The 27,918-nt window shown below is 50.0% G+C and overlaps 1 protein-coding gene across 1 annotated transcript; it reads right to left on the reverse strand.

The window, feature by feature from the left end:
- Window positions 1–4,456: 4,456 nt before the first annotated feature.
- ETS2 (ETS proto-oncogene 2, transcription factor) lies at window positions 4,457–22,812 on the reverse strand. Its single transcript, XM_049629252.1, has 10 exons — window positions 22,579–22,812; window positions 18,443–18,514; window positions 15,578–15,689; window positions 14,135–14,254; window positions 13,583–13,783; window positions 11,429–11,512; window positions 10,251–10,472; window positions 8,877–9,140; window positions 6,466–6,584; window positions 4,457–5,724 (listed from the first exon to the last, which is right to left on the reverse strand). The coding sequence occupies exons 2-10, from the start codon at window positions 18,512–18,514 to the stop codon at window positions 5,509–5,511; spliced, it is 1,410 nt and encodes a 469-aa protein (XP_049485209.1). The 5' UTR covers window positions 22,579–22,812; the 3' UTR covers window positions 4,457–5,508.
- Window positions 22,813–27,918: the final 5,106 nt, after the last annotated feature.

Here is a 27,918-nt window from a genome sequence, read left to right on the forward strand (position 1 = left end):
CCCAGGCGTTTCAAAAGAATTACACAATAAGGGGTTTCCCCCTTCACTGCATTGAGCCTCACCCTTTTGTGCAGCTTTTTCAGAAAAGACAGATTAACATCTGGCCCCGATTATGGGATTCACGCATCTGCTCAAACTAAACTAGCCGTGACCAGCTGCTGCGTGTATGAGGACTGTGTGTCCTTTGGGTAGAAGGCTCGTGGATAATTTTAAAATTCAAGGGCTGTGCACTGTGTTCAAAACAGAACAGAAGGAGGAACTGGAAGCTTGGGGGAGCCCCTGGGTAGGATTTATAATGATTTAAACAAAACGCAGCATGGTTATCATGGCAAGAGAACAGCATCTGGAAACGGAAGGCCTAAGTCTGAGTCCTGATTGAATTAAACGCCAGCTTTCTTGCCGAACTCTGCAGCCTGGGTTTCTTCTTATGAAAACAGGGACATGATGGTCAGGAGCTGTATTTTCTTCACAGACCCCTTTGCTCATGACTTAAATGGAGACCCCCAGGTCACTAACTTCCCACAATCTTAAACAAATGATGGATTCATCCACCCACGACCGCCCCGTGACTCCACTTTATGGAGGGGGAACTGAGGCACCGTGTAATGAAGTCACATGCCCAAGGTCATGCAGCAGTGCATGAATAGTTGGGTGAGAACCGTAACCCAAGGGCAGGCCACAGCACGACAAACTCTACTGTCAACTTGCTTGATGTTTCCAAAGAGGTGATGAGAGAGGTTACTGCCCTCCCCACCCACCCTGTTCTGTCTCCACCTGCTCTGGCTCCCACATTCTGTACCTCACTAGCTCACCCACCCAATGGAGCAGCCCCTTCAGGCTCCGAATCGTTATAGCTTTGAGTGTCCACCATTTGCAGATCTGAGGACCTCTGAGGCCTCTGTATGGGGAACAACCAGGACATGGGGTGGGCTGAGTTGTTTGCCCTTCATGACTTCAGTTTTGACTATGTTAAGAAAAATAAACTTTTAAAATGTGAAATACACTACATCCAAAAAAGATTTAGAGAAGAACTTGGGTGGCTTGGCCAGTTAAGTGTTCGACTCTTGGTCTCAGCTTGGGTCATGATCTCGTGGTTTGTGGGTTTGAGCCCCACACTGGGCTCTGCCCTGATGGCATGGAGCCTGGTTGGGATTCTGTCTCTCCTCTCTCTCTCTCAAGCAAAAAAACTTAAAAAAAGAGAGAGAATTGGAGTGACATATGGAAAAGGAGAATATCCATTTCACCTTATTTCCTTATCAGGTAGAACATTAAATAATTCTTTTTGTTTTACATAAAACTGCTCATCTTAACTGGCTATGAAAGGGTAAGATTGGAAGGATGGACCCTGGATCTGGAAGGAGAAAGGAAAATTCTCTTCACCTGATTCCTGGTCACCTTCTGGTCCCTGTTCCACTCCGTTCTGGGTGAGCTGCTCTGCTTTCCAGAACATTTCTCAAAGTGAGGTCCACAGATATCTGTGGGGCTCTGACACCCTTTCAGATACTTTGCAAAGGCAAAGGTGTATAAAATTGCTGGGGCCTTAGCATTAACTGTCCCAGCCATCACTGCATTCTTCACCACCATGTACTGGTAGGGAAAAAAAAAAATACCAGTTCCATTTAAAAATGTCCTTGATAAAGGAGTAAAAAGTAATTTTATTAATGAGTAAATACACGTTTTTAACTTCTGGGTAACAGTACACACGAAGAACTGCTGCATGCTAAGGTAGATTGGTTGTCCGGGGAAATGCATCATGCATTTATGTGAGTTGCAAGCTAAACTAACCATTTTATCCATGGACGCCATTTTTACCTGCAAGAACAACTGACATGTTATGTTTATTCAGACTTGGGTATCTGACAGGTATTTCCTCACAAGCAAATGAAATGAGTATGTCATTTCAAAGAAACTTAAGACTATTTGTTGCTAATGATAAAAATTGAACTTTCAAGTGAAAATCTGAATTTCTGAAAATTTATATTGCCACTGTGAGCTTGATAGATTCTCAGTACTTTCCTGGTGAAATTGGTGATGGTGGTAATTAATGTGATTGTTTGATATTAGACATTGAAATGTGTCAACATTTTGAAGCAATATTTTCCAAATGACTAATGTGTGATGTTACAAAATCACCCCTGGGTAAATGATCCACTCAAAGTGCAAGACAGACCAATGGAATTTACTGTAATCATAGGAAAGTTTATTGATATGGTTTCATATTCCAACTGCAGTGAACCTTTAAATAACTTTCATTTGCCAGGTTAGGTTTAGTATAAAATACACACAATTATCCTAAACATCTCCCAAATACTCCTCTGTTCCAATTACGTATCTGTGTGAGACCTGATTTCCTCCAAAATATATTGCAAGAGACAAAATGCAGAAGAAAATATAAGAACCCAGCTCTCCTTTCAACCAGACAGAGAAATTTGGAAACATGTAAAACAATGCTCCCTTTGTTTTTTTGGAAAAGTTATTTTCATAACAATGTTATTTTAAAAAGGAATTGCATTGCAAAATTTGTTCTAATTACTAACATGGTGAACACCGATGCCAGTGGTGTTTTGGTAAACGTTTAACAACCAGCTCCCTGAGGGGCCTTGAAGGGAGCCCTGATTTGTAGTGTCCGCTGATTTCCATGGTATAAATGCTCTCATCACGACCACTTTCAAGGTGCCAGTATGTCATTGATGCGAAGTTGGGAAGGGACCTGCTCTCTCTCTAGCCTGTGGTGAGGGGGATCCAGCACATCACTGATTATAACCCACCTCTTTGTTGGCATCCTAACTTGTGTTTTTAGCTTATTAGAGAGAGAGAGAGAGAGAGAATACCAAGTAGGCTCCGTGCTGTCAGCACGCTGGGTTCGATCTCACAAACCCATGAGATCATGACCTGAGCCACAATCAAGAGTGAGATACTTAACAGACTGAGCCACCCAGGTGCCCTATCCTAATTCTGCAGTGTGTTTTGAGAACAGGTGTCCCAGGATCATCACCCCAACCTCAGTCAGCTCAGCAATGTCAGGCACCCTGGAGAAAGTTTTGGAGACTGAAATTCTTATGTTCCTCACATCAACATCCTACCATCCCTTGTGTTCCCTCTGCCGACCCCTTGGCAAAGACAAGACACCTGTGTCTTTCCATTCTAACCCCTTCTTAAAAGAATTTTTTTTTTTTTTGCTTTAAGCAAACACTTTCTCAGGATTCCGTCAGGAAGAGCTCACAGGTGGCTGCGATTTGGTCATGATTTACTAGGTGACCTGTGTGTAAAACCGGTTAAATGGACTTGTGACTCTCAATAGACGGAAAGCTGCTGAGAGGACAATGGATCAGAGCTCAATATCATACCACCTCCCCTCATCCCCTGTCGGGGTGGGAAGAATGAGGACCCTTACCAGGAGGCGTATATATAAACAAAATACTTTATTATTTGCGAGAGAAAAGGCCAGATTACAAAATCTTTATACTTCAGTTCTGTGCATGACCACACCAAAGGTTTATGATGGACTTTGGTTTCTGTAACTTAGGTTGAACCACATGAAACTGCCAACTTTGTAAGTTTCTAAAAAAAAGTCAAATATTGGCAATTTCATGTGGTTCAACCCCATTTAAAATGAGCCAAGGGCTAAGATCCCCTTTGGCAGAAAGACATTCCCGGTCACATGTCTGTTGATGTTATAAACAGATGTCTGAGTGATAAACATGTCCCGCTTGAGAAAAACATCCTGTGCTTAAAGACACTGGAAACGGTCTTGGGTAGGTACTGAGACAGAGTCCCCAGCTCTGGTGTTGCTGTTCCCAGCTGCCCCCCGCACCCAGTTTCGTGGTCTCAATACATAGATGGACTCCTCTCCGGGGACGTCAGCCACTCCTCTGAGTGGCCTCTCACATTGCGAGTGAAGTCGGTGAGCCTCCGAAACCAGGTCGACTCGATCATTTACAAGCGTCCTGACTGCACGCGGACCCAGGCGCTCCTTCGAAACAACCACGGGAGTCTCCCGTCGGGCGCAAAACATTTCTGCAAGTCGACCCCTCCAAAGGATTCTCTCTCCCGTTTTCTGTGCCCTCTCTTTGCCTCTGGGCATTCAGCTTCCACGAAAATAGGAACAAAGACCCGTGTCGCTGCGGGCACTGAGCAGAAAGGAACAGCATCGTGCGTGTCCAGACAGCCCACGACCCGACAGGTGAGCCAGGCCAGGGAAAAAATTCGAGTTTCGTTCACGACCAAGAGACTTCGTGAAGGTCCCCCTCCCCGCCCCCCACCGGCCCCAACCTTCAGCTCTGTACAATACGTTTAACTTTACATGGAGTGCAGATAAAAATAAAGCTTTCTTACAAATTGCATTTTTTCCAGTGAATTACTTCTGCAGTAAAAATAGCTGCTACATAAATCCTTCCTGATCTCTGAAAAGGAGCCACATATTTCCAAAAATAGCATTCTTATTTTAATCATACAGAATAATTTGGGGCGCGGAGGTGGACCATGGGAAGGGAATGGCTGGTCAGGGGACGTTAGTCGTCGGGGAAACACGGTCGAACTAAAAAATAAAAGAAGGTTTGCGTATCAACTGGTTTAAAGGCATGCACAGAAATGGAAAACATATGCCATTCGTCAAGAAAAATACTGCTCTATAGCTTTTACGTTACAATTAAGGAGAAAGCGGAGGCTACATGTGCCTCCAGATAATAACATTAAGTGTTTTTATAAAAATTCCCAAATGTACAAAGTCCTTGCCGGATGATAATCCGGGCAAAACAAAACAAAAACAAGGGACTGACCCTCTCAGAACTTACACCTGTAGGCATATTGAATGTAAATAACACACGGCTTTACAACTTCTGCGTCTGGCCGGGCAGACGCGACGTTTGCAGAATGCCGCACGGGCTCTGCATTCCCGCTCCACGTACGCTTACGGAATTATTTTAAATTACAATGTACAGTTTTTGTTAAATAGGACCATTAGAGGATTCAGACAGCAATGAGGAGATTACAGTCATATATACACAAACCTGACTCCTGAAACGGCACCACAGTCTCCCTGCACCGCCCCTCCGCCTCTCTGAACCGAACAGAACACCCCTGCCTTTGTGATTCCCGGCCGCCAGAGGCGGAAAGAAACTTACGAGAAACAAACAAACAAAAACAAAAAAACCCAAAATGCGCGTGCCCCAGACAGGCTCGCTCCTTTGAGACTCTCCGAGAGCCAGGGCGTTCCGGTCACACAGCCTGCTCGGGGGTGGGGGGCGGCCAGGGCGGCTTCCCAGTGCTTCTTTGTCGGCCGTTCTAACGCTAAGAGCGTCATCAGCAGCGTGTTCCAAGTCGGCAGGCTCTCCGAGCGAGAAACCGTGCTTCCCGGTGGCGGAAAACCCGCGGTTTCGGAGGGAACAAGGCCACTGCTCCGCGGCGACTCTCCGGGACGCGATCAACGCCGCCTGTCAGGGTCCTCGGGGTGGGGGGTCGGGGGGGCCCACGCGGGCGGGGCCGGCTCCGGTCGGGGCCCCGCGGGCCTCAGTCCTCCGTGTCGGGCTGGACGCCCAGGATGGCGTGCAGTTCCTCGGGGGTGAACCCCAGCAGGTGCTGCAGGTCGCACACGAAGCGGTACACGTAGCGCTTGCCCGACGTCTTGTGGATGATGTTCTTGTCGTAATAGTAGCGCAAACCGCGGCTCAGCTTCTCGTAGTTCATCTTGGGCTTGTTTTTCCTCTTCCCCCACCGGCGGGCCACCTGCGGCGGACACGGAGGGAGAGACTTCAACTGGGCAGGTAAAGAAACAGCGGGGGGACCTTCTCCCCCGATGAGGGTGGTCGTGCCCGCTTACCCGGAGAGAACCGGGCCGGCCCTCACGAGCCCTGGGGGTGTGTGCTCTGTTTCAGTGCACCTGCCAGGGCACCGTGTCTCTGAGGACGGAGGGAGGGGCCCCCACCCGCCGCGCCGCCTCCTGCGGCCTGAAGCCGATGGTTCACGGTCAGGCGGCCCCGACACAAGGGAAACGCTGTGTCCCCCCTCTCCCCCCGGGGCTCCTATTCCAGGCACCCCAGCCAACAGCTGCCGGGTGTGGTCCCGAGCCACGGGACGGTATGCATTCCTCGGTGCTTCTTTGCACCTTCCTGCTGCCAGAGATCACGGGCCTCTCTGAGGCCCGCAGGGGAGGGTCTCGGATCTGCCCCCGGCCTCCTCCTGCAGAGGGGAAGCCCCGAGGACCAGCACGGGGCTGCGGGGGGAAAAGGCAAACTCCCCACGGCATTTGCGGGTGGTCGGGAGAGACCCTCAGTTTACTGCTTGTGCCTCTATATCAGAGGAGAGAGCAAGACGGGAGAAGCCTGCCCAGTGCCCACGTGCACACCCACGGGACACTAGAGCCGCTCTCGTTAGTAGCCGTGGAGGCTGCCGTGTGCCCAGCTGGGCCTAAGGTGAGGAAATCAGGGTTCTGAGCCCAGAGATGGACTTCCCGAGCCCTGGCCGTACCTCATCCGGGTCAGCGAGCTTGAACTCCCATCCGTCCCCGGTCCAGCTGATGAACGGCTGGCAGGACTTGTCCGAGAGTAATTCCAGGAGGAACTGCCACAGCTGAATAGGTCCGCTTCCTGGGGGGGGGGAAGGGGCGGGTTACACGTTTTTACAGATTTACAGTTCGGCAAGGCTTTCGTCCTCCTAGTGACCTCGGCTGCCCGAGCCATGTGAGACCCTCCTCCGGACAGGGGGCCAACATGACGACCCGGTTCAAGGGTGGTGACACTTCAACGGCACCAGGCTAGAGACCGAATAGGGCGTCTTCCTCCCCGCCTCCCACTCCAGAAACAAGGGGTCACTGAGCCCTTAAGGATCGCCGAGTTCGGTCTTCTGGAAAAAAACTCAGGGCCACCGACTCTAGACATGAAAATTCCTCAGCTTGAGGGTGCCCGGCTGGCTCGGTCGGGGGAGCGTGCGACTCTTGACCTCGGGGTTGTGAGTTCGAGCCCCACGGTGGGTGCAGAGATGCCTTAAAATCTTTTCAAAAAGATTCCTCATTCTGTTTAATTGTTCCTTATGTAATAAGTTTCAGGGTTTATTTCTAGAGCCACCCAGCAGGACAGGGGTGGGGGTGGCTGAAGGGGCGTTTCCCCACAGAATGAGGCACGCCATTCATGGAATCCTACGCTGCACCTTCCTGACTAGAATGAGGGTGGGTAAATTGCTTAATCCAGGACTCAGTTTACTCAACAGTGACTTGGGCATCTGGGGTTGTATCCATTGCTTCACCACCTCTGGTGAGGGATGCTTTGCTTTTCATATAACTCTCCTGGGTAATATTTAGAACCCCCACCTTGTGAAGAGGGTTATCACTGTATTTTATTTATTTTTTTAAAGTTTACTTATTTTGAGAGAGAGAGAGAGAGAGACAGAGTGAGTGGGGAAGGGGCAGAGAGAGAGGGAGAAAGAGAATCTGCAGGCTCCGCACTGTCAGCACAGAGCCTGACACGGGGCTCGAACTCACGAACCGTGAGATCATGACCTGAGCTGAAACCAAGAGGTGGATGCTTAACAGACTGAGCCACCCAGGCGCCCTGTAACACTCTTTTATTTATTTTTAATGTGTTTTTTTTTTTTATTTATTTATTTTTGAGAGTGAGAGCAAAAGCATGAGCAGGAGAGGGGCAGAGAGGGAGGGAGACACAGAATCCGAAGCAGGCTCCAGGCTCCGAGCTGTCAGCGCCGAGATCGACGCGGGGCTCGAACCCACGAACCGTGAGATCATGACCTGAGCCAAAGTCAGAGGCTTAACCGACTGAGCCGCCCTGGCACCCCTGTAACATTGTTTTAAAGAGGAGATGTGCTCAGATGCCAGGTGTCTTGCCCTGAATCACACACCCATCAAAGAGCTGTTCCTCAAGACCCCATGGCCATCATCAATAAGGCTAGAAAACACGAAGGGCAGGAGTTCTGGAAGCAGACACAACCAGGTTACCTATGTGCCTGGAAAGCTGTCTACTTCTGAGCCAACCGCCCCAACCGTAAAGCAGGTTACTGCCCTCACCTGCGCTGGGCTGTCCCAAGGATCGCCAACCCTATTCGCACCTAGTTAGCCACAAAGAGCTGACAGTTGGCAAATGGTAACGAATCTTAAAATGAAGACCACCATGGCTGTTTATTCTCTCATCAAGCCCATTTCTGTGGACGTTTGGGACGACAGAAAGAAAAAAAAAAAAAAAAAAAAAAGGATCCCTCTGTATTCTTATTTTAACCTGTGAGTTGTTTTTCCATAGGTATTTTTTTTAATCCAGTGGCTCCATATGGTCAAAATATGAAAAAAAAAAAAACAAAAACACCCACACACATCTAAGGACCTATGAAGCAATGAAAAAAAAAAAATCTTGGTAATTTTGCTCAAGCACTGGAAATATCTGCTTCCAGAAACAGCCTTAATATTTATCCGTTGCCTAAAATAGTTCTCGCCCAAATCTTAAAAATAAGATGGATTTTAGAAACCCGAAAAGGTAAACAGCCCCCGTGTTATTGCAGGCGGGCTCCTGTCCCTCCCTGGGCTGGCTGACGTTCTTTGGAATTCCTGGAGGGGGTGAGTCAGAGCTAAGGCCTCCGCAGGCCCCGTGCGTGCGCCCCAGCCGTCTCCGCTGCAGGCCGGCCCTGCACACCCCAGGTGAGGGAGCCGCCCCTGGAAGCGCATCCCCGCCACCGAGCTGGGTGTGCGAAAATCCCTGCAACGCTGGCCGTTTTAGAAATCAGGGATGCGGCCTGCCCGATTCGGGATGACGGCCACGCAGGCAACGCGGGGTGTGAATACAATGTGCTCCAACCAGAAACACCCTGGATAAATAATGCGGCGCTGCGGCCGGGCGGGGCCCGGGGAGGTGACGGGGAGACCCGGGCGATGCGCTCACCTGTGAAGCCGGCCAGCACCGCCGCAGGTATGACTGGTTTGCCCTGCTCCACCGGGTCTCTCCGCTCCTGGATGTAGTCCTTGAAGGACATGGTCGGCTTGTTGAGGCACAGGGACTGGCTGCAGTCGTCCTCGAAGCTCTCGAAGGAAGGCACTCGCTGCACGTCCAGCAGCGACGACTGGCTGTTCCAGGACTGCAGCAGCGAGTCTGAGCTCTCGAAGCTGTCCGTGCCGTTCTCGGGGGAGTCACGGTCCCGGGGCTTTCCTGGCAAAGACAACCGGGCACGGACGCTGACTCCTCCGGGGCAGGGGACCGTCCGGTGTTACCGAGCCGCGAGGGACCTCGGGCTGGTCTGGGGCTTTGCAGCAGCATGGACACCAACCCCCCTGGGGACTGCTCACAAAGCTCCTCCACGAGGCACTCGGTCCTGACGACTAATGTGCCATGCAACCTCAGCACCCAGCAGCAGCATGGCTGAACCAAGCGCAGCTCTGCAGGATGGAGTATTACACAGCAATGAAAAGGACAACCGGGGGCGCCTGTTAAGCCCCCGACTTCGGCTCAAGTCATGATCTCCCAGTTCGTGGGTTCGAGCCCCACCTCGGGCTCTGTGCTGACGGCTCGGAGCCTGGAGCCCGCTTCGGATTCTGGGTCTCCCTCTCTCTCTGCCCCTCCCCCACTCACACTTAAAACAAAAAAAAAAAAGAAAGAAAAGGACAACGGTCTGCCACATCCAACCACATGCATGGGTCTCAGACGCAATGAGGAACAAAAGGCACAAGAAAACAGAGCGCTAGGATTCCATTTATATCAAGCTCATGGGCAGGAAAATCTAATCTATGATGACAGCAGTCAAGACAATGGTTTCCTCTTGCTGTGTGGACGCTACCGATGGAAGGCACGTGACGGGGTCTTCTGGGAGGCTGGAAGCTTCTCTATCTCCATCTGGGTGGCTGTTACTTACTCAGGGGCATATATGTAAACAGTCAGCCGGCAGTACAAGCCGAGATTTGTGCGTTGTACGTGTGCACCTCCATAAAAAGAAATCTGTCATATTCCTACGTTTTCTCCCACATGCAGGAATGTCACATTCCTACGTTTTCTCCCAAAATAGCCCACTGAGTGGAGGAATCCAGCTGCGAGAGCAGAGACCATGCCTTGTTTGCTCAATACCCGCGGTGCCCGGCTCGGAGCGTGAAACATAGCGGGAGTCGATGTTTGCGGAGCCCATCTGTCCCCTGCAGCAGTGCCCGACAGCACTTGGGACACAGAGGGGACCCGCGCCCTCCTCCAAAGGCTGAATCCAGGCCAAGCTGCGTGAGAAGCTCCCCTCACTGTCCGACTGTCTGAATCAAGCCTGGAGCCCTGACTTACCAGAACCGCCAGCGAGAAGGTTCAAGCTGCCGCCTGGGAAGTCCTGACTGACGGGGCAGTAATTGACGCTGACGGTGTTGAGTCGAGACTTGGGGAGCATCTGAAAGTCCTGCTCAGAACCGAGCACGCTGGGTGCTGAGGATGATGGACACACGTCCAGGAGGCCGCCTTTGGGGTAATTCTGTGTCTGCACGCCATACGCTGCCTGCTCCACGCCAAAGCCTGCGACACAACGATCGGACGGCAGAGTTGTTAGGCAGGAGCGACGTGGTCATCAGAGACCCTCTGTGCCCTCGAACCGAACCGAACACAACCCGTTCTGCGCGCTCTAACCCTCCACGAAACCGTGGGGGGAAGGGGGCTTCGGCAACAGCTCTTCTGAAGCCAGGGAGCCCTTTTCCAAAATTCCCCGGACCGAGATGCGGTGCCTCGATGTCAGCATTTCTACGGCTCTGGTTTATCAAATGCTTTCATCCTGCCTCGGGATCGCAGAGGTCACTGGCTCTTTCAGTTTCTAAGGCTCGGAGGGAGTAAGTGATTTGCCACCCAGCGCGTGCCTTGCAAGGGAACATCCCCTCCCTCTGCTGGCTGGGGGGGGGGGGGGGGGGGCTGGTGGGGGGACCATCTGTAATCCACACTCATCAGTGTCAGTGACCAGAAGGGAAGACCCGAATTCCAGGACACTTCTCTGAACTCCAAAGTTCAGAGCAAATTTAGAATTGCTTTCTACATGCTTCCCGTGCCTGTCACCTCTTACTGATTACACCAGCTCTGACTACAGCAGTCAGCACCCTTCGCTCTGCCCCTGGGCTCTACGGACTGCCTTAGACGGCACTGGCCAGGCAAAGATCATGCCAGGCACTCAGGCAACGTTAGATTTTCCAGTAGCCGCAACAGCAAACTGTAAATAAACAGGTGAAATTAATTTTAACCTTTTATCTGACTCAATATTACCAATTATCGTTGCAGATGTGTATTATTTACCACACGTCTCAACGTGGACCAGCCACGCATCAAGAGCCATGTGTTGTCACCACATGGGGACAGTGCAGGTCTAGACTGTGCGCCAGGGAGTCCAAATTTATTTTTATTGATTTTTTTTCGTGGGGGTGGAGAGTCCCAATTTAATAGAAAAGCTTGAAACCAAGGTCTTCAGGGCAAGAATCGATTGGACTGACCTAGTGAATTGCTATTAATCCAATGAGGAACTGAGTTGAGGTGTGAATTTTCTTCATACTGATCTTCTGTCTTTTCTTGGTTTTCTGAAAAACAGATACAGGAGGCATAGGATTGCAAATCAAGATTAAAAACATTTATTCCCCAAGTACTATCGTATGGTTATTTTAGAATATCGAAATGCGTTTACGCTTCACGTTTTTAAAAATTTTTTTAGCTTCCTGGGGCGCCTGGGTGGCTCAGTCAGTTGAGCAGCCGACTTCAGCTCAGGTCATGATCTCGCGGTCCGTGAGTTTGAGCCCCGCGTCGGGCTCTGTGCTGACAGCTCAGAGCCTGGAGCCTGCTTCCGATTCTGTGTCTCCCTCTCTCTCCGCCCCTCCCCTGCTCACACTCTGTCTCTGTCTCTCTCTCTCAAAAATAAATAAAAAAAAAAAAAAATTTAAAAAAAAATTTTTTTAAAGATTTTTTTAAATTTATTTTTGATAGAGACAGAGAGTGCGAGCGGGGGAGGGGCAGAGAGAGAGGGGAACAGAGGATCTGACGGGGGCTCTGTGGTGACAGCAGACAGCCCAGTGTGGGACTTGAACTCATAAACCGCGAGATCATGACCTGAGCCAAAGTCGGACGCTCAGCCGACTGAGCCACCCAGGAGCCCCTGTGCTCCACATTTAATCAGACGGTAATCTGTGTCATTTGGTCTTTTTAAAAAACCGGAGACAGCAACACATTTTCTAATAACTAGAGTGAGTTTTCCGCCACGAACGCTGTCACTGGCCAAGCTAAATGTTCTACTGCATCATTTCAAATATCTAGACCGTGAATTTCACCCCTGCCGTCAAGAGGTAGTTAGATATTCATGAGGTTCCATCTGTCCCAGGGGCTGGGAACTTTGAAAAGGAAAAGGTTATTAGCATTCTCTGTGTGTGCTTACTCCCTACAAACACACTGAACCACACACACCCACAAATCCAGACCCACACAGACTCACACCCTGAGTGATGGTAAGACAGGCCCAACCCGCCAGTGAGCAGATTAACCAGAAACTTGTCAAATCAGACTTGTCCAAGTTCAGGAAGGATTTGGGGGTCTTCACAAATAAGCTTCCTTGGCCCCCAGAAGTCACAGCCTAAAAGAAATGGTGGCTGAAACCTAAGGTCTTTCAAAGATCCTGGGTCTGTAAAAGGTGTTGAAACACAGTGTTTAAAATCAAGTGAATGAGGACTATTTCTCTGAACTCTACCAATGAACTGATTTTCTTATATTTATAACTTGATCCTTTCCTATAATTTTTTTTTTCTTTTTAGCTAGATGTGTTGTTAACATTGCTGCCAACACTCTTATAAGGTCTAAATCAAGACTTTCTGGGGGCGTCTGGGTGGCTCAGCCGGTTAAGCGTCCGACTTCGATTTGGGTCATGATCTCACAGTTCACAAGTTCGAGCCCCACGTCGAGGTCTGTGCTGACAGCTCGGAGCCCAGAGCCTGCTTGGGATTCTGTGTGTCCCTGCCTCTCTGCCCCTCCCTTGCTCACGCTCTGCCTCTCTCTCTCTCAAAAATAAACATTAAAAAAAAATTAAAGACTTTCTCTCTGATGAGAGTTCTTTTTGTCCAATGGCCAGTTTCTGCAGAACATGTCAGCATGTAAACATATATCAATCACTTCTGCATTTGTTTAAATAGATAAAACCAGAGGAAATTCTCGTTGTTGCATTCCATTGGGTCTTAGGAAAACTTACTGTAAAATTCACAGAGTGTGTCTGAATAAAAGCTCCCTTTCACTCAGGGCAACTTGCTCCTTCGGGTTCTCTAAGATGCGCCCCAGCACCTGGGAATTCTGCTGGCCTCCATATCTGAGCCAACACGCACTCCTCTGACACATGCCGTCTGACCACGGTCAACGAGTTAGTGACTCAGGTCACTGCCTCATGGCTATGCTCCATTACACACACACACACACACACACACACACACACACTTCAGTGGATTAAAAACCCTCTAATCACGGCCACACATCTGACTCACTCCGGTGGCATTTTCAGGCACTTTACGTAATTCGGAACCCCAACCATACGTTTACAGAGCACTGCTCCCCCTTCCATCCCTCTGCCCTGCCACGGCTCTCCTCGGCGAGCAGGAGCCAGGCCCCCCAGCGGGTACCTTTGATCATCTGCTCCAGATGCTCCCAGAGAATGTCGCCCACAAAGTCAGGTGCCAGCTCCAGAAAACGCTCCTTGCCCAGGTTGCATAACACGTGGCCATTCATGCCGAACCTCTGGAGATTGACGTTGACCAGGCTGAACTCGCTGGTGGCCCAGAGGAGCCACTGGCATACTTGCTGCTCGGTCCACAGCCAGGGGTCTGTCCGGGGGAGGGAAGGACAGACACACACAGGGAGAAAACGGGAGGGAGGCAGTGAGAGCAGCGTCGTTCCTGATCTGCCCGCAAAGTCCAGATGTGTACCAGAGACCGGGCAGAGGGGAAAGACACCCAGTAAACTCTAAGACAGTAACAACGGTGCCGGACTGAGTGTTCCGCCGGTTGAGGGGTTTGAAACCATCGCTGGCTCGGGTTACGCATACCCCCGCCAGCCTGCAAGCTGCTTGGGGAAGAACCAGCCGTCATCCCAAGCAATCCCAAGCAACGACGGTCAGATTCGTTCTTCCAGTACAACCCAGACTCAGAGAAACTACTGGAAAAAGTGGCCCTTACTCTTTGGGATGCCAAGACGGTGCTGCTCCTTCTTGAAGCCGCTGAAGGTAGCTTTTAAGGCTTGACTCATCACGGCCTTGCTGCACGGCGTTAACAGAGGTAACTCACAGCTGGATGCATCTAGAAAGAAACCCCATGGGGACATAACGACTGGAAGCTGGCACGACCAGATACTGAATTCAGGGGAGAAATCTTGTTAAGTTTTCAGGAAAGAACAATTTTGATCTCAAACCTTGACGTAATTCCTTAAGAGAGTATAAATATTATCAAAAATTTGGGCAGGGAGGGGTAGAAATTCAGAAAATATCCTACATCTCACAGCTACTCTTATGAAAATAAAATGCAAGTTTTATTCTATTTTGCAAATTATTTTGCCATTATCCTTAGGTGAAATTTCTATCTAAATCTCTTTTAAAATTTTTAAACAATGAAAGACAGTAAGTGGTTTTGGTCAAAGGTTTTAAGGGACGGTAAATGTATAATTTGCCACTTAAAAGAATTTTTTAAAAAATGTTTATTCATTTTTGAAGGAGAGAGAGACAGAGCCCGACGTGGGGCTCGAACTCACGAGCTGTGAGATCATGACCTGAGCCGAAGTGGGACGCTTAACTGACTGGGCCACCCAGGTGCCCCTGTAAATGTACAATCTGAAGTTACCTCCATTAAAATAAGCAGCAGGCAAAGGGCCTTCTGGTGTAATGCGAACACACAGCATTTAGCCCCCGTCACGTCAGCGCACCTGCAACTTTTATTGAAAACCAATCTTCTCCGGGTTCCCTCAGCAATTTCATGAATGATAAACGACTGCATGATGGTATACTTATGCAGGCATCTGTGTTTTAATTAGTTTTCTGGGCTGTATTTTCCAGCACCTACTTCGTATGACAAAGTAATCTCTGGAATGTTTCCAACGAATAACCCTATCCCAGTAATTGTACAGGCATTATCTGACTGCTGTCCCTTTAAAAACAATAAGCCATGACATTAAGAACTACAGAAATAAATACATACGGGCGGGCGGATATTAGCAAGTGTCATTTGTTGCCCCAAGACTCCGGGGTGGGGTGGATGATCTAACTAATGAGGAGACCCCAGAAGAGAAGCCGGGGTGCATTTTAATCATCGGCTTTGCAGGTGCGCCTGGGAGACCGGACCCAGGCTGGCTACAGTGTTGCAAACATCCCAGTGGAAATCTCAGGGGCTCCCCTACAGGTTGGTCCCAGCAGGGCATTTGCTCTGGCTGGGGGGCGCCTGGCAGTGGAAGACACCAGAGCCAGCATGTTCATAGTGAGAAAACTGTCTTCTCCCAGGTCCAGAGTCACTGACTTTGCATGCCAAAGACTGAAGACACCAACCGTGGCCGCTTACAAATGGTCGCCTCTTTAGTAACCGAACTAGGGGAGGAAACCAGGCACACTTTGTCAAGTCTGAGTAGCAAATTACCATGAGAAATTGAATCCAAGCCTGTGGGCACTTCCTGAAGTGTCTGCTCTTCATTTAGAGAGGGGAAAACAGCAAACAGGGACCCATCGAAGGTGTCCAAAGCTGGCTGGCGCTGGGAAACAGATGGAGAAGAAAATTGAAATTAATATTTCAACCCATTTAATTACCTGTTTTAAAAGTGGTCCATGGGTAATCGTCCCGACATAGCCTGACGAAACTGGCAATTATAAAGCCACCAATGGACCAGACCACTCAGCGCTCTCAGACCAGACTTACGAGACAGTCAAAGTGATGGGGAGGGTTCCATTTTACTCGGGATCATTTCACTGACCTCGCAGAGTCAGGATAACCCAGGAATTTATTCTTAATGGCTTAATAATTAACTTCAACGAAGAAACGAAGTAAACAAACCTAAAAATAATGGAACTTTGGAAGAACAGGACCGGACGGGACTAAGAGACCCACCTGGTCCAAACACCTGGTCCCTCCACTACATCAGAGGGAAATTCAGTCAGACTGGGCACAAAAGCAAAAAGTACCCTCAGTCGGGCAGTTTTAGCTCATTGCCGTTAAAGGGAAGACGAATGACTGAATGAAGACTGAGAAGCAAACAGTGAAATAAATTACTTTATTTGTGGAAGCAGTTATCTTTATGTTTAACCATGAAACACTTTAATTGAAAGTAGGTGTTTTTTTTTTCACTCATCAACTCCAATGGTCCAGAAAATAGTAACAGATATGAAAAAAACACCTTAAGGTTTACTTTTATAAAAGTTAAGGTGTTGAAAAGACCTCTACCCCACATCATCTACTAAGGAGAAAGATTTCCAAAGGAAAAAGGTTTCAAGTTCAACTATCTATAGCTTAGGGGAAAAAGAGAATGGCGACACAGAGAAAGATAAACCCCACACTGTGTCGATCTAAGATAATTTCATCTAACAGTTATGAAAGTAGCCTTTAATGGAAGACTTGTTTATAAGTAACAGATGAAGTCTTGATTCATCACTGCCTGACTTGCTGAGTAACAATGTAAAAGATGCTTATGTTTTTCCAACATACACTGGAAATCCCGTGTTATGTGTAATACAATGAACCATCTGTTGAGTCATCAATTTAAAAATGTGCAACACATTTACAAATAAAATCGGTTTGTGTGCTTTCTTTCTAGAAATGCGGAACAATGAATGATGCATTACGTAAGAGGGCAGGCAGAAGTTGGACTGCAGCCTAAAACACTCAACACAGCGATGTCCCAACGATATGGGAGCCCAGCCCCCCAAAACCCGAGACTCTAATGTCTGACTGCCAGAAACCTAAGGGAATAAACAATCAAGTAAGTTCGAAATCCTCATCTGGATTTATAAACTATACCACAGGACCAATTTCAGTGAAATAGCCAATTAATTTTTTTTTTTTTTTTTTTAATTCCCAGTAACATTTCCCCAGGTGACCAAGAAATGCCTTTCCTTTCCTGGCTGGAAGTTCTTTTTTTAAAGTCAGGAAGCCAAAAGACAATACAAATTCCCACTGAGTGTACCAACACATCAATGTCAGCAACGACTGTTTCTTCTCCGAACCCAGAGATCACATGAGCATCATCAGGTTCTTTTAACGTCTGGAAGAATTCTCCTCTCTAGGGGTGTGGTTTCAAACCTAACACCATGATTTCTTATACAGCCTCTGCCACGTGGAAAACATCTGACCAAATCAAACGAGCAAACTCACTGGCTGGAAGTTTCCTGACCTTCCTAATACGCAAGAAAAGCCTGGGCCCATTTTTGGCCGTCGGGGACTCTCCCGGACAAATCACCTCCTAAGGATACACAAACGATCATGCAACACGACGAAGCTCCGTCACCGTACGAAACACTAAGCTTGGTGGAGGCCAATCGAAAAATCCCTGCTTCTACAGGCGTTTACTGCGCGAGGCTAAAAAAACAATCAGGTCTCGCTGTCACGTTTGAAGAAAGCAAACGGGAAATTATCAGTTTCTGCTACTTCAGAATGTTCCCCAAAGGAACGAAGGTAGAAGCTGCATGGAATTTGGCTCTTAGACACCAGAAAAGCCTCCTTCGTCTTTCACCTGTGTTTTGGTTTACGCAGAGAGGCGTGCCGTTCTGTGGCCGTGTGGCAGCAGGCTGCCAGCAGCCCGGTGGGCACAGACCCTTCGGAAGGAAGGACCCCCCCCCCCCCGGGAGGCGGGCCTTCCTCCTCTCCGCTCTTCCCTGGTCAGTTCTTTTTTTTTTTTTTTTTTAACATTTATTTATTTTTGGGACAGAGAGAGACAGAGCATGAACGGGGGAGGGGCAGAGAGAGAGGGAGACACAGAATCTGAAGCAGGCTCCAGGCTCCGAGCCATCAGCCCAGAGCCCGACACGGGGCTCGAACTCACGGACCGCGAGATCGTGACCTGAGCTGAAGTCGGACGCTTAACCGACTGAGCCACCCAGGCGCCCCCCTGGTCAGTTCTTAAACAACCCAGCCCGTGACCCCAGGAAATGCACAGGTGAACAGAACCGCAGTAGAGACAGCTTCTCCAGCACTGTCCCACTGAGAATCACAGGATTTTTCAGCTGGTAGGAGTCTCAGAAATAAACCACAAAGGCCTCACCATCTGCGAATTAAATGGTTTCCTAGCGTGGAAGACAAGCAGAAACAAGCATCAGGATACCCATTTTATAGACTAGAAAACTGAGGTCCAGAGAGACTAAGCAAACAATCCAGAGTCACACAGCCTGTATATTAAAAGGCCGGGGCTAAAGCCAGTCTTCTGGGACCCGGCGCATCGTTTTACGATCCTAGAGATTGAGTTTTCCAATATTTTTTTTAAAAAAACACGTTTAAATTAAGACTTAGCTCACTCACCTTGAGTGTCCCTCTGTAACTGTTAGACACAGGGGCTACCTGGTCCATGTTCTTGACTCCAAAATCATTCATCTTAAAAAAAAAAAAAAAAAAAAAAAAGAAGGAAAAGAAATAAAGTCAGGGGCAACAAACATCACATTTTTAAGAAGTCTTTACTGGCTAGGTCAACCCTAATTCTGGTGGAGTCTGTCAACGTCTACAGCACAACCAGTCATTCAAAACTGAAGGCCAGTTCTTACTTAAAAGGCCTTTCTCGCAAAGGGTATGCTATTTAAGCAATTAAATAATAATGCTGATTCTCCACCGAATCCACTTAGATTCCAGGCACACAGATGAAGGCACTTTCTGGCTGGCTGGTCAGGGCCTCCCAAGGGAGCCTGGTTCAGGGAGCTGAGCAAGGACTATAGGACAGGTGGGGGTAAGCTGCTTTCCACGGTCATGTCCCCGGGGCAGTCAGCTCCACTTGGGAGCTAAGGGCCAGCCCCCTGCTCCCACACCCAGGCGGCTCCTGGTGGACCCAGACCAGCATGCTGGAAGGAGCCTAGGAGGCTCTTTCTCCTGCCTAAGCTACGAGCGAACACTCCCAGGTAGGACGTAAAAGGTTCCCAGAACCACTGCTTCAGTCCAAAGCCCCGGATCCCTCCAGTATTGTCTACACACACTGAAAACGTGTCTGCTGTGTGTGTAGCTCAGCTGTGTTTCTTCCAGGGGGAGTAATGCTGGGTACGCATCGGTCTTACTGGCTCTGATAAGAGTCTGGGCTTTACCAGGTGGACCTGTGCTGACCACTGTGCTATAGCCACCAGCCCTGCGTGGACTGCCAAGTGCTTGGCATGGGGCTGGGATGGGCTGAGCTGAGCTCTGCATGGCAAACACACAAGATTTCAAAGGTTCTGTAGAAAAAAGTGAAGTATCTCAGTAACGACTGTGGACTGACGGCACGTTTGTATAATATTCTGAAGGTATTCAGTGACTTGGAACATGGAAATTAACTTCATTTACTTGCCTATATTTAATGTGGCTGTTAGAAAATTTATAGTTGCTTACGTGGCCTGCAAGGGGACAGTGATGTAGGCTGAAAACTTATTTGGAGCCCTAACATATAATTGGTGGAGTAAGTTCTATATTAATAGGCGAGAAAGGTACCAAGATCATGCCACCAGAGGGGTAGATAAACATACAGAGCGACTAAAACTCATTTTCAAAGAAGCTGGGTTAGCACCAATAATAGCAATGGGCAAGCCTCACTCACCCCCGCCCCCGCCCCCCAGCTTACAGGCTATGGAACTGAAGGTCTATAGGAAGCTTTACAAGGTACCCCGAATCGTCCTCCCCCCACGATCTCCCCGGGGGGTGCTCCCACCTGTTACAACCAGGAACTCTGAGTAATTAAAGTGTTGCGCAATTGATAGGGCTTATTGGAGGTGGAGAGTAGGACATTTCCCCGTGACTACTTTGAGTTTGTACTTTGTTTCCTCTTATGATCAACATTATGGCTAAACCAGACCTCCCAGCTACTAGACACGCACCTGTGCATGAACGCACGCGGACACACACACACACACACACACACACACACCCTGGGCTAGAGAGGTAGCGTGGGAGGAGAAGTCTATGCCACAGAGCAGGCAAGAGACACTGGAGAGGGCTGTTAAAACCCTCAGAGTGCGAGTAATTATCATGGTGGCCAGTGGAGGCTGGAAAACATTATCATGGTGGCCAGTGGAGGCTGGAAAACACAGACAATAAATTAATAGTCCTATGGAGGAGAAGGGAGCAGAGGAAGGATTGTCCGGGATCAAACGTGGCCACAGTGGCTCAGAATCTCCACTTAGTGGCTCAGGTGCTCAAGAATCAATATTCCCTACTAATGATCCCTGCACTGACACCATCCTAGTCACAAGAGCCAAGCCCAAGCTGGGGGACCACACATTCTCACTTCACTGAATCTGCCCTACGTTTCTGAGAGGCGGATGTTGTAACATTATACAGCGATGTTGCATCTTACAGGGCAACCGAGGCCCAGAGACCTCCAATGACTTGCCCAGGACCACACAGCTACAGCACGACTACAGTCCAGATCAGTCCTTGGGTGGGTAACCCGAATGATGAGGCCTGGGCCTTTCCCACCACATCACTGTGGAGCCTAGAGAGCATAAAAATATTATTAGACCAGGGCCCTGCTCACTCCTCTTTACCGCAGGAAATGCTCCTTCACTCAGAGCTTTATGTTATTTATCTGGATAAACTAAATGCTGTTACCTGTCGATTAAATCAAGCAACCTCAAACAGAAGACCTAAACGAAAAGACGCCTTAACTGTTACCAATTCTCTCTCCCGAGCCCACTGGGCCAAGCACTTTTTCTAAGTCTCGTTTGCAGACAACTTGCTGACTTTATTGTACATTTTTTTTTCCCAGCCTCCAGGGATGGACAGAGAACTGGTATGGAAGGCGATAGAAAAAGCTCGCCTGGTTTGGGGTACAAATATCAGGAGAAAAGGCAGCCTACCATCCCCACAGAAAAAGCTCTGATTACTAGCTACAGAATAGAATTCTTTTGTTGTCCGGCATTTCATCTGTTTTGTAAGAACCACGTAGAATCAAAGTGTCCCTCCAATGGTTTCAGGCAGACACATAACTAATGGAATTTAAATTCGCTTATTTTACTCCACAAGGCTTCTTAAGGTGGCATTAAGGTCAAGTTTCTTCACCTGAATCAATTTCAAATTTAGGTCCCTTTCAGGTTGCCCTATTGATGGCTGCTTTTGAACAAAAAAAGGAAAAAAAAAAAAAGGCAGAAATGGAAGATCTGAGAACAATAAAATTTTAAAACAAAGAGAATTTGCCTAAGGACAGTACCCATACAGGAACAAGATCAGAGCACAGGTCGGTATTGAGGTAAATTTGAAAAACAAAAGCCAAAACAGACCCATAGGCTACTTTTGAAGGCTGGTTTTGCCTTTTCTTTTGAAAGTTATCAATTTAGAGAGAGAGAGGAATGACTAATCCCAGAAATGAGTGAATATTTCCCTGCAGGGCCCATGGTGCTAACTATAACTATACTGTGATATTACTCAGAATTTTAATAAACCTTAACTTGGAGATTTATCTCCCTGATTGGAGGTGGTGTGGACAGGCCGAGGGCGCACGGGCGCTTCCATTGTCCAGGACAAATATGATCTCTTACCGGTGAATTAAAATAAATCACCTCTATGTCCAAAGGGGGGACTGCTCACTTCTTTACTTTCTGAATAAGTAGCACGTCACCTAGCAGTTTAAGCTTACCCCGAAACCGAATACAGGCCAACATCTTAAAAGTCTCCTGGGCTCGAAACCAAAGCAAACAACCCACACACGCACAAACGGCAACCTTTCATTCAAAATCCTTTAAGAACGCGAAAAGAAAGGCAGCCCTGCGCACCCACACCCGCGTTTCCGACAGGCTCCCACGCTCGCCTGCCGGCACCGAGGGCCCAGATCCAGAAGTCCCGGGGCGCCCGCGGGGGGGCTCGCCCTCCCGGGCGCCTCCCTCGCCCACCGCCCCCGATCGGGCCCCGGAGCGGCGGAGCAGGTGAGCCGGTGCTGGGCACGTTTTCGGGGGCGGGGGGGGGGGGGGGGGGGAGGCGGGTGCAGCCGCCAGGTGTTTCGGGCGCCCGCGATCCCACCGGGCCCGGTGCGCTCGGGTAAGTCACCCGCAAAGCCGGGCGCGCCGGGGCCGCCCCGACACCCTCCACTGTGTCCCACTCCCCCCTCACCCTCCGCGAAATCGGCCCGCGGGGGCGCCCTGCGGCAGAAGCCCCCCCCACCAGACCCGCGTTTCCTCTTAAAAACAAAAGCAAGTGAAGCAAGCGGGCGCGCCCCGCCCGGCGGCTCGGCCGCCGGGGGCCGCGGCCCAAGTTCGCGGCCGCCTCGGAGCGTCACGGCCGGGCCCACCCGCGCCCTGCCCGGGCCCCCGCGCCCCCCCACCTCCCCGAGCCGCCCCGGCCCCGGGAGCGAGCCCGAAGCCGGGGAGCAGTCGCCGCCCCGCCGCGCCTGGGGATCCGGACCTCGGGGCCACCCGCGTCCCCCCGCCCGCGGTCCGGGGCCCCGGGAGAGAAGCCGCGCCGGAGGGCGCTGTCCTGGACCCCGCTCTTACCGCGCCGCTTCGGGCAGGGCCGGCGGCGGCTCGGGGCCGGGCTCCGCGGTGCGCGTCGGACGCGGGCGAGGGCGACGGGGCGGGGGTCCGAGCCGCGGGCACCGGGGCCGGGGGCCGGGACGCTGACCGGACGCGGGCGGGCGGCTCCGGGCGCTCGAGGCTGGGGACGCACTGCGCTCCGTGCCGCCACCGGAGGAAGTAACCGGCCAGTCCCCTTCGCGGCGCGCTCTTCAGCGCCGGGAGGGAGGAGGGAGGAGGGAGGGGGGAGGAGGAGGGGGGAAGACGACAGAGGGGAGGGGAGGGGAGGGGAGGAGGGACAAGGGGGAGGGGAAAGAGAGTAGGGGAGGAGACAGGAGGAGAGAGGGGAGGGGAGGAGGCGGGGGGAGGGGCGGAGAGGGAGGAAGAGGGGAGGAGGGAGGGGGAGAAAGGAGGGGTGGGGGAGGGGAGGAAAGGGGTGGGGTGAGAACAGAGGAGGGTGGGGGAGGGAGGGGTGCGGAGGAGTGGGAGGGAAGAGGGGAGGGGTGAGGACTCGACGGGAGGGGAGCGGGGGCGGAGCTGGCTCCTTCCGGCTGGGACCCCGCTCCGCGCCCGCTGTCACCCGGCTGCGTCCCTCGCCTGCGGTTCTGGGACCGCGGTGGGCCGGATACTCGAGCCCGGGGAGGTCAGGGGGAGGGCCTCCCCTTGGCGGATCCGGTTTCCTCCCCTCGTCCCGAGGCCTCCACACCAAGCGTGCCTCTGGAAGTGGGCAGGAGCGGGGTGGTGGCACCGAGGGGCTGCGACACTTGGGTAGTGAGGGACTCACTCAGGCCGCATTCCTGGATCTCCTCCCGGCCTCGGGAGTTCTCATCATTCTGGCACGAAGAGTCTCTAAAAATGCGCCTGAGATGCTACACGTCCGAACTGGGCCCCTGGCTGGGTCGCCGAGTCTGCCCTGCTCCGGGGAGCCCCCAGCCTCCGGCCTCGTGTGAGGGGCGCCCCCTAGAGTTGAGCGGTGCCTGGATGGTAACCAGCCTTGGCTGAGTGGCTCCGGGTGAGTGCTCACCATCCTCCGAAGCATCGTTGTCCCCGCTTGACAGTGTGCGGCAATTGAACCTTGGGGAAATAACTTGCGGGGCCATAAAACATATGAATGGGAAATTCACGCTGAAACTCAAGTTTATCTGACTCCCAATCCCGGTCACAACCGTCACCCCTACTGCCGGTTTCTGTTGCTAACGAAATACTTGAGTCCATGCCTAGAAATGCGCGCATTTCCTACTCGGGCTCTCAATATTTTGGAGGAAAATTTAGACTCCTGAAGGTGGTATAAAATAAAACAGCCCAGCTTAGGGAAGGCCAAGGGACTGAAAGTTGGCGCATCTCGGGGACTGCAGTGATGTGAAGAGACAGGAACCATCTCACTCTCGGTTACCAAGGTTCCCGGTTTCCATGGCAACCCTAAATCTGGCGTTACCCGGATAATTGAGATACTAGTGCACTTTAATGTTGCCACCGGCCCCTGAGGCTCTTCCGGCATCACCCCTGCATGGGTCAGAGGCAGAGTCTACACCGCTGAAACACCCCCACCCCCACCCCCACCCCCATGTAGAGGGTGTTGATATTTCGAGGAGACTGATTGGATTCTGATGGCTTCTCAGTTTATATTCAATCCTGGATCAGAAATCACAGATAGGTCAAGAAGGAGTTTCATAAATGGAATGCAGATCCATAGTAAGTTACCATGGAGATGTGAACAGTATGCTACTTTTTTTTTTTTTTTTTTTTTTTTAACTGTAGCAGAAAATACTGACTCATGGGTGCTGCAGTTTCAGCGAATAGAGGGACTTTTCCCCCAGGCTACTCATCCAGCCCTTGATGGAGCCTGAGAAGTGTGATGTCTACAGCTGTTGCATTAAGTTCAGTCGCCCAAAGTGGGGCTCCGGTGACCACGGGTGTTCGGTCCAAGCTCAGAGGCTCCCCGAGTCATTGATGTCCACTGATGCTTTGGGAAGCCATCTTCCCTCCTGCAGGGGCGGATCCAGGCTGGGGGCCCGGAGGGGACCTTTGGTCATGCTGGGCTGTTTGACCACCTATCTGAGCAGAAAGATGTCAGAAGAGGGGCATGGGAGATAATCCGTTCCTGGCAACTATTTTCTTCTGCTCTGACTTGTGAAGGAGGTTCTCGCCTCTACAGAAGAAAAGGTGATTACAGAACCTATGTCGTCAGGCTGTGATGAGCAGTCTACACAGAACCAAACGGGTAAAGAACTTATCAGGGCCTTGAGCAAGTGGTAGAGAGAATCTCAAAATGATACATTGATTCAGTGTCTTTTTCCAAGCTCTTCTCTTTTCATTTTATGAAAAACCCTTTGCAAAAAATGCCATATATGTAGAAAAGAAAAAAAGAAGGGAATTATCCCTACCCTCTCAAATATACTGGGTGAAACCCTACTGAAAATGATCTGGCCAGAGGCACAAATGGCAGAGCTGAAAGAGGTGTGGGAAGCCGGGGGAGAGATAGTGAGGTCACATGCCAGCCCCGAATCTGGACTCTAATCAAGCCCCTGTCACCCCCTGCTTTCCCTTCCAGGGAGCCCTGGGCCCATCCAAACGGCCCCCTTGCCCCGGGTCCTGTGCCATGGCTGATCCCCCTGTCCGCTTGGACAGTCATGTGCAAATGATAAAATGGCTTGATCCTAGCTCTGGGGCGATAGCAGGGTTCCTAACATTTTTTAACCTTCCTGTTACTAGTCGGTTTCCTAGTTACTCAGCAGAACGAAAACCTGGCTGACTGAATGAAGCCTGTGATTATTCACTATTATGGCTTGATTCACAGGGAACACTGAGCTTTACAGTAAATTAAACCTAATAAAAGGACAGCCCTTGTGCTTCAAGATCAAAAGTCGAACGTGTTAGAAGGAAATTAAAAGTCAGAAGGCACGCGGGGTGAAATGATCAGATGCACTATGTCAAACTGAGTTTAAAAGCTATCTTGACTCTTTGCTCTCCAGAAAGAGGGACACTCACGGAAGAGAAGAGGAAAGGAATATTACAGGAGAACATGTGTGTTTAAATACCAAATGTCTAGAGACTGAAATGCAGTCAGGAGTTTTTTAGAATCCAGACATAATTATTAAAAATGATTAGCTTCCCAAGTCATTCTGTAAAAAAAAAAAAAAAAAAAACAACAAAAAAAACACAAAAACCCTGAGAAAAAACCAAACACGTTTCCTTAGAAACATGTCTGTATTTACCTTGAAATCCAAATCAATAGTCAACATACAGTACGTGTGGTTTCTAGTTGTAATCACAAAAGATGTCATTTGGTCGGAAGTGTATCATTTACCCAGTCAGCAAACACAGTGTCAGCTGCTGAGAAGACAGAGACCAATGAAGCCTAGTCCCTGCCCTTAAAGACATAAAAATGAGTCCACAGCACTGTAAAAATCACACAGAAACAGGAAACTCTGGAGATCCTGGGGGCAGGGGCAGGATGGGGGAGGGGAAACGCACTTACAGACGGGCATCGCGGAACTCACGCGTATTCTGGCACTTGAATTTCCTCTGTCGACTATTTATTTACCTTGCAGTCACGGAGTGGGCGGGGTCTGGCAGCAGCAGGGACCCCACGGATGTATGTTGGGGTCAAGGAAAGGACGAAGTGAAGGTTTATAACCCGCACCTCTCCCCACCTCCGCGTGCTCAGACACCACATTCGCGATCCAAGCGGCTCTCCGTTGTTGCCCATTTGCAGGCTGGCATCAGTTACCAGGAAGCTGGGGCGACTTGGGGTCGTGGGGCAGCCTCCCAGCCTCCTGACAGGGTGGTCCCAAGCTATGTAAGAGCAGGCGGTATCTATACTCTTGGGGAAGAGTGTCTAGAATAGCCAACACGGGACATCCTGGAGGTCGGTGACTTTTCCTGATGGCCGGTTGTTGTTTCTTCTGCTTCGTGGCAGCCTCATTTATTGGTTGGGTTCCCCGTGGGTACAAAGGCATTAAAAACTAGATACAGCCTGTGATCTGAACCTCCGAAGGGTAACTTGTAGGGTAAGACTCCCTGGGTCAAAACCCAGTTCAGTCTTTTTCACTAGGCATCCAGTGGGGCCCTCGGAAGGTATTACTTTACCTCTCCGAGCCTCCGTTTCCTTCTCGGTCAAGTTTGCATAGTAGCAATGCGACATTTCTCCAAAGGCTGCCTTGGGATGAAATGAGTTAGTGTTTCTTATGCACGGCCACACAGTGCCAAGTCCAAGCCCAAGTGTGTGATAAACCGGCAGCAGATCCTCTGACCATCCCTTCCAGCCTTCTGATGGCCGCTTTGCTCTACACTCTGAGCAGGACTTTGGTTCACAACAAGGAATAAAGTCAAGACCAATGCCATCAATAGGAGCCTACGGTTTCCTTCACCATAATTCGCTTGTCTTCGGTGGTGGAATGAAAACACTGAATTTTAAAACTGGAAAAAACTTCAGAGATCTGATAAGTGAGATCAGCTCCTGTTTTTATAAGGAAACTGAGGCCCAAGGAGGATCAATCCCTTACCTGCGGTCATGCGGCTATTTCCTGGCAGGGCTGGGGCTGGGGGTTATTTCCAGGCCGACTGGCCCTTGCTGGCATTTTCCCTTATAAGGTATTACTCTCGGAGTATATAAAACACCTTCAAAATCCGCCGTGGTATTAAACTGCACGATGCCATGCTTTAGGCAAGTCTGAACAACAAAAATAGCAAAAGACCCTTTGTATGCTGTAAAATCGATAATCCCTAAATAAATGTGTCTGCAGTGTGAGTCAGACCGGTACAGATATATGATTTTGGAGTTGCGTGTGCTTTTTTTTTTCTGAATCACAGAATGATTCCCACAGTATGCACTCAACTGGATAATGCTCAGCTCATCAGCCTGACTGTCTGCCTTGCAAACCCAACACTGAGCCACACTAGGCCTCGCACAAGCGAAGAGTTAGTCACTGCTGTGGCGGTCAGCCTAGCAAGTGATTAAGTAAACGTTAATTCACCTGCCGCTTCGGTGGCAAATGGAACCTGGATTAATGCTTTAAAGCTAAATAATGCAACACCCTCAAGCAGGCATGTGAATCAATCGCGAAGATGTTGGGATATTCGGGGGGTGTCCATTCTTTTGAAGAATGGTTTTCCAATTGCTGCAAGGTTTCCCCGGCTCCTTGGCACTTAGGAATTTTGGTCTCTTTGTCTATTTCAGACCCACTCAGCTATTAGTACCTCTTGTTTTGTAGCTGTTATGTAAGTCACACCTCCTCATGTCCTTTGCTCCCAGCTAATGCTTTCTTTTACCTCTTAAATGCCAAAAATTTCACCACCGCACTTGAACATGCCTTTTGGGCC

This window comes from Panthera uncia, chromosome C2 (genome assembly GCF_023721935.1).
Source record: "Panthera uncia isolate 11264 chromosome C2, Puncia_PCG_1.0, whole genome shotgun sequence".
In the NCBI taxonomy this organism is placed as follows: domain Eukaryota; kingdom Metazoa; phylum Chordata; class Mammalia; order Carnivora; family Felidae; genus Panthera; species Panthera uncia.

Bases quoted from the DNA above. Each gene is read 5' to 3' on its own strand.
- ETS2 (XM_049629252.1), bottom strand. From the start codon at position 18,514: ATGAATGATTTTGGAGTCAAGAACATGGACCAGGTAGCCCCTGTGTCT. The intron at 10,473-11,428 runs GTCAGTCCAATC...GTTGTGTCGCAG, and splicing joins GATTAATAGCAATTCACTAG to GCTTTGGCGTGGAGCAGGCA. The intron at 5,725-6,465 runs GTACGGCCAGGG...TGTCCGCCGCAG, and splicing joins AGCTCGCTGACCCGGATGAG to GTGGCCCGCCGGTGGGGGAA.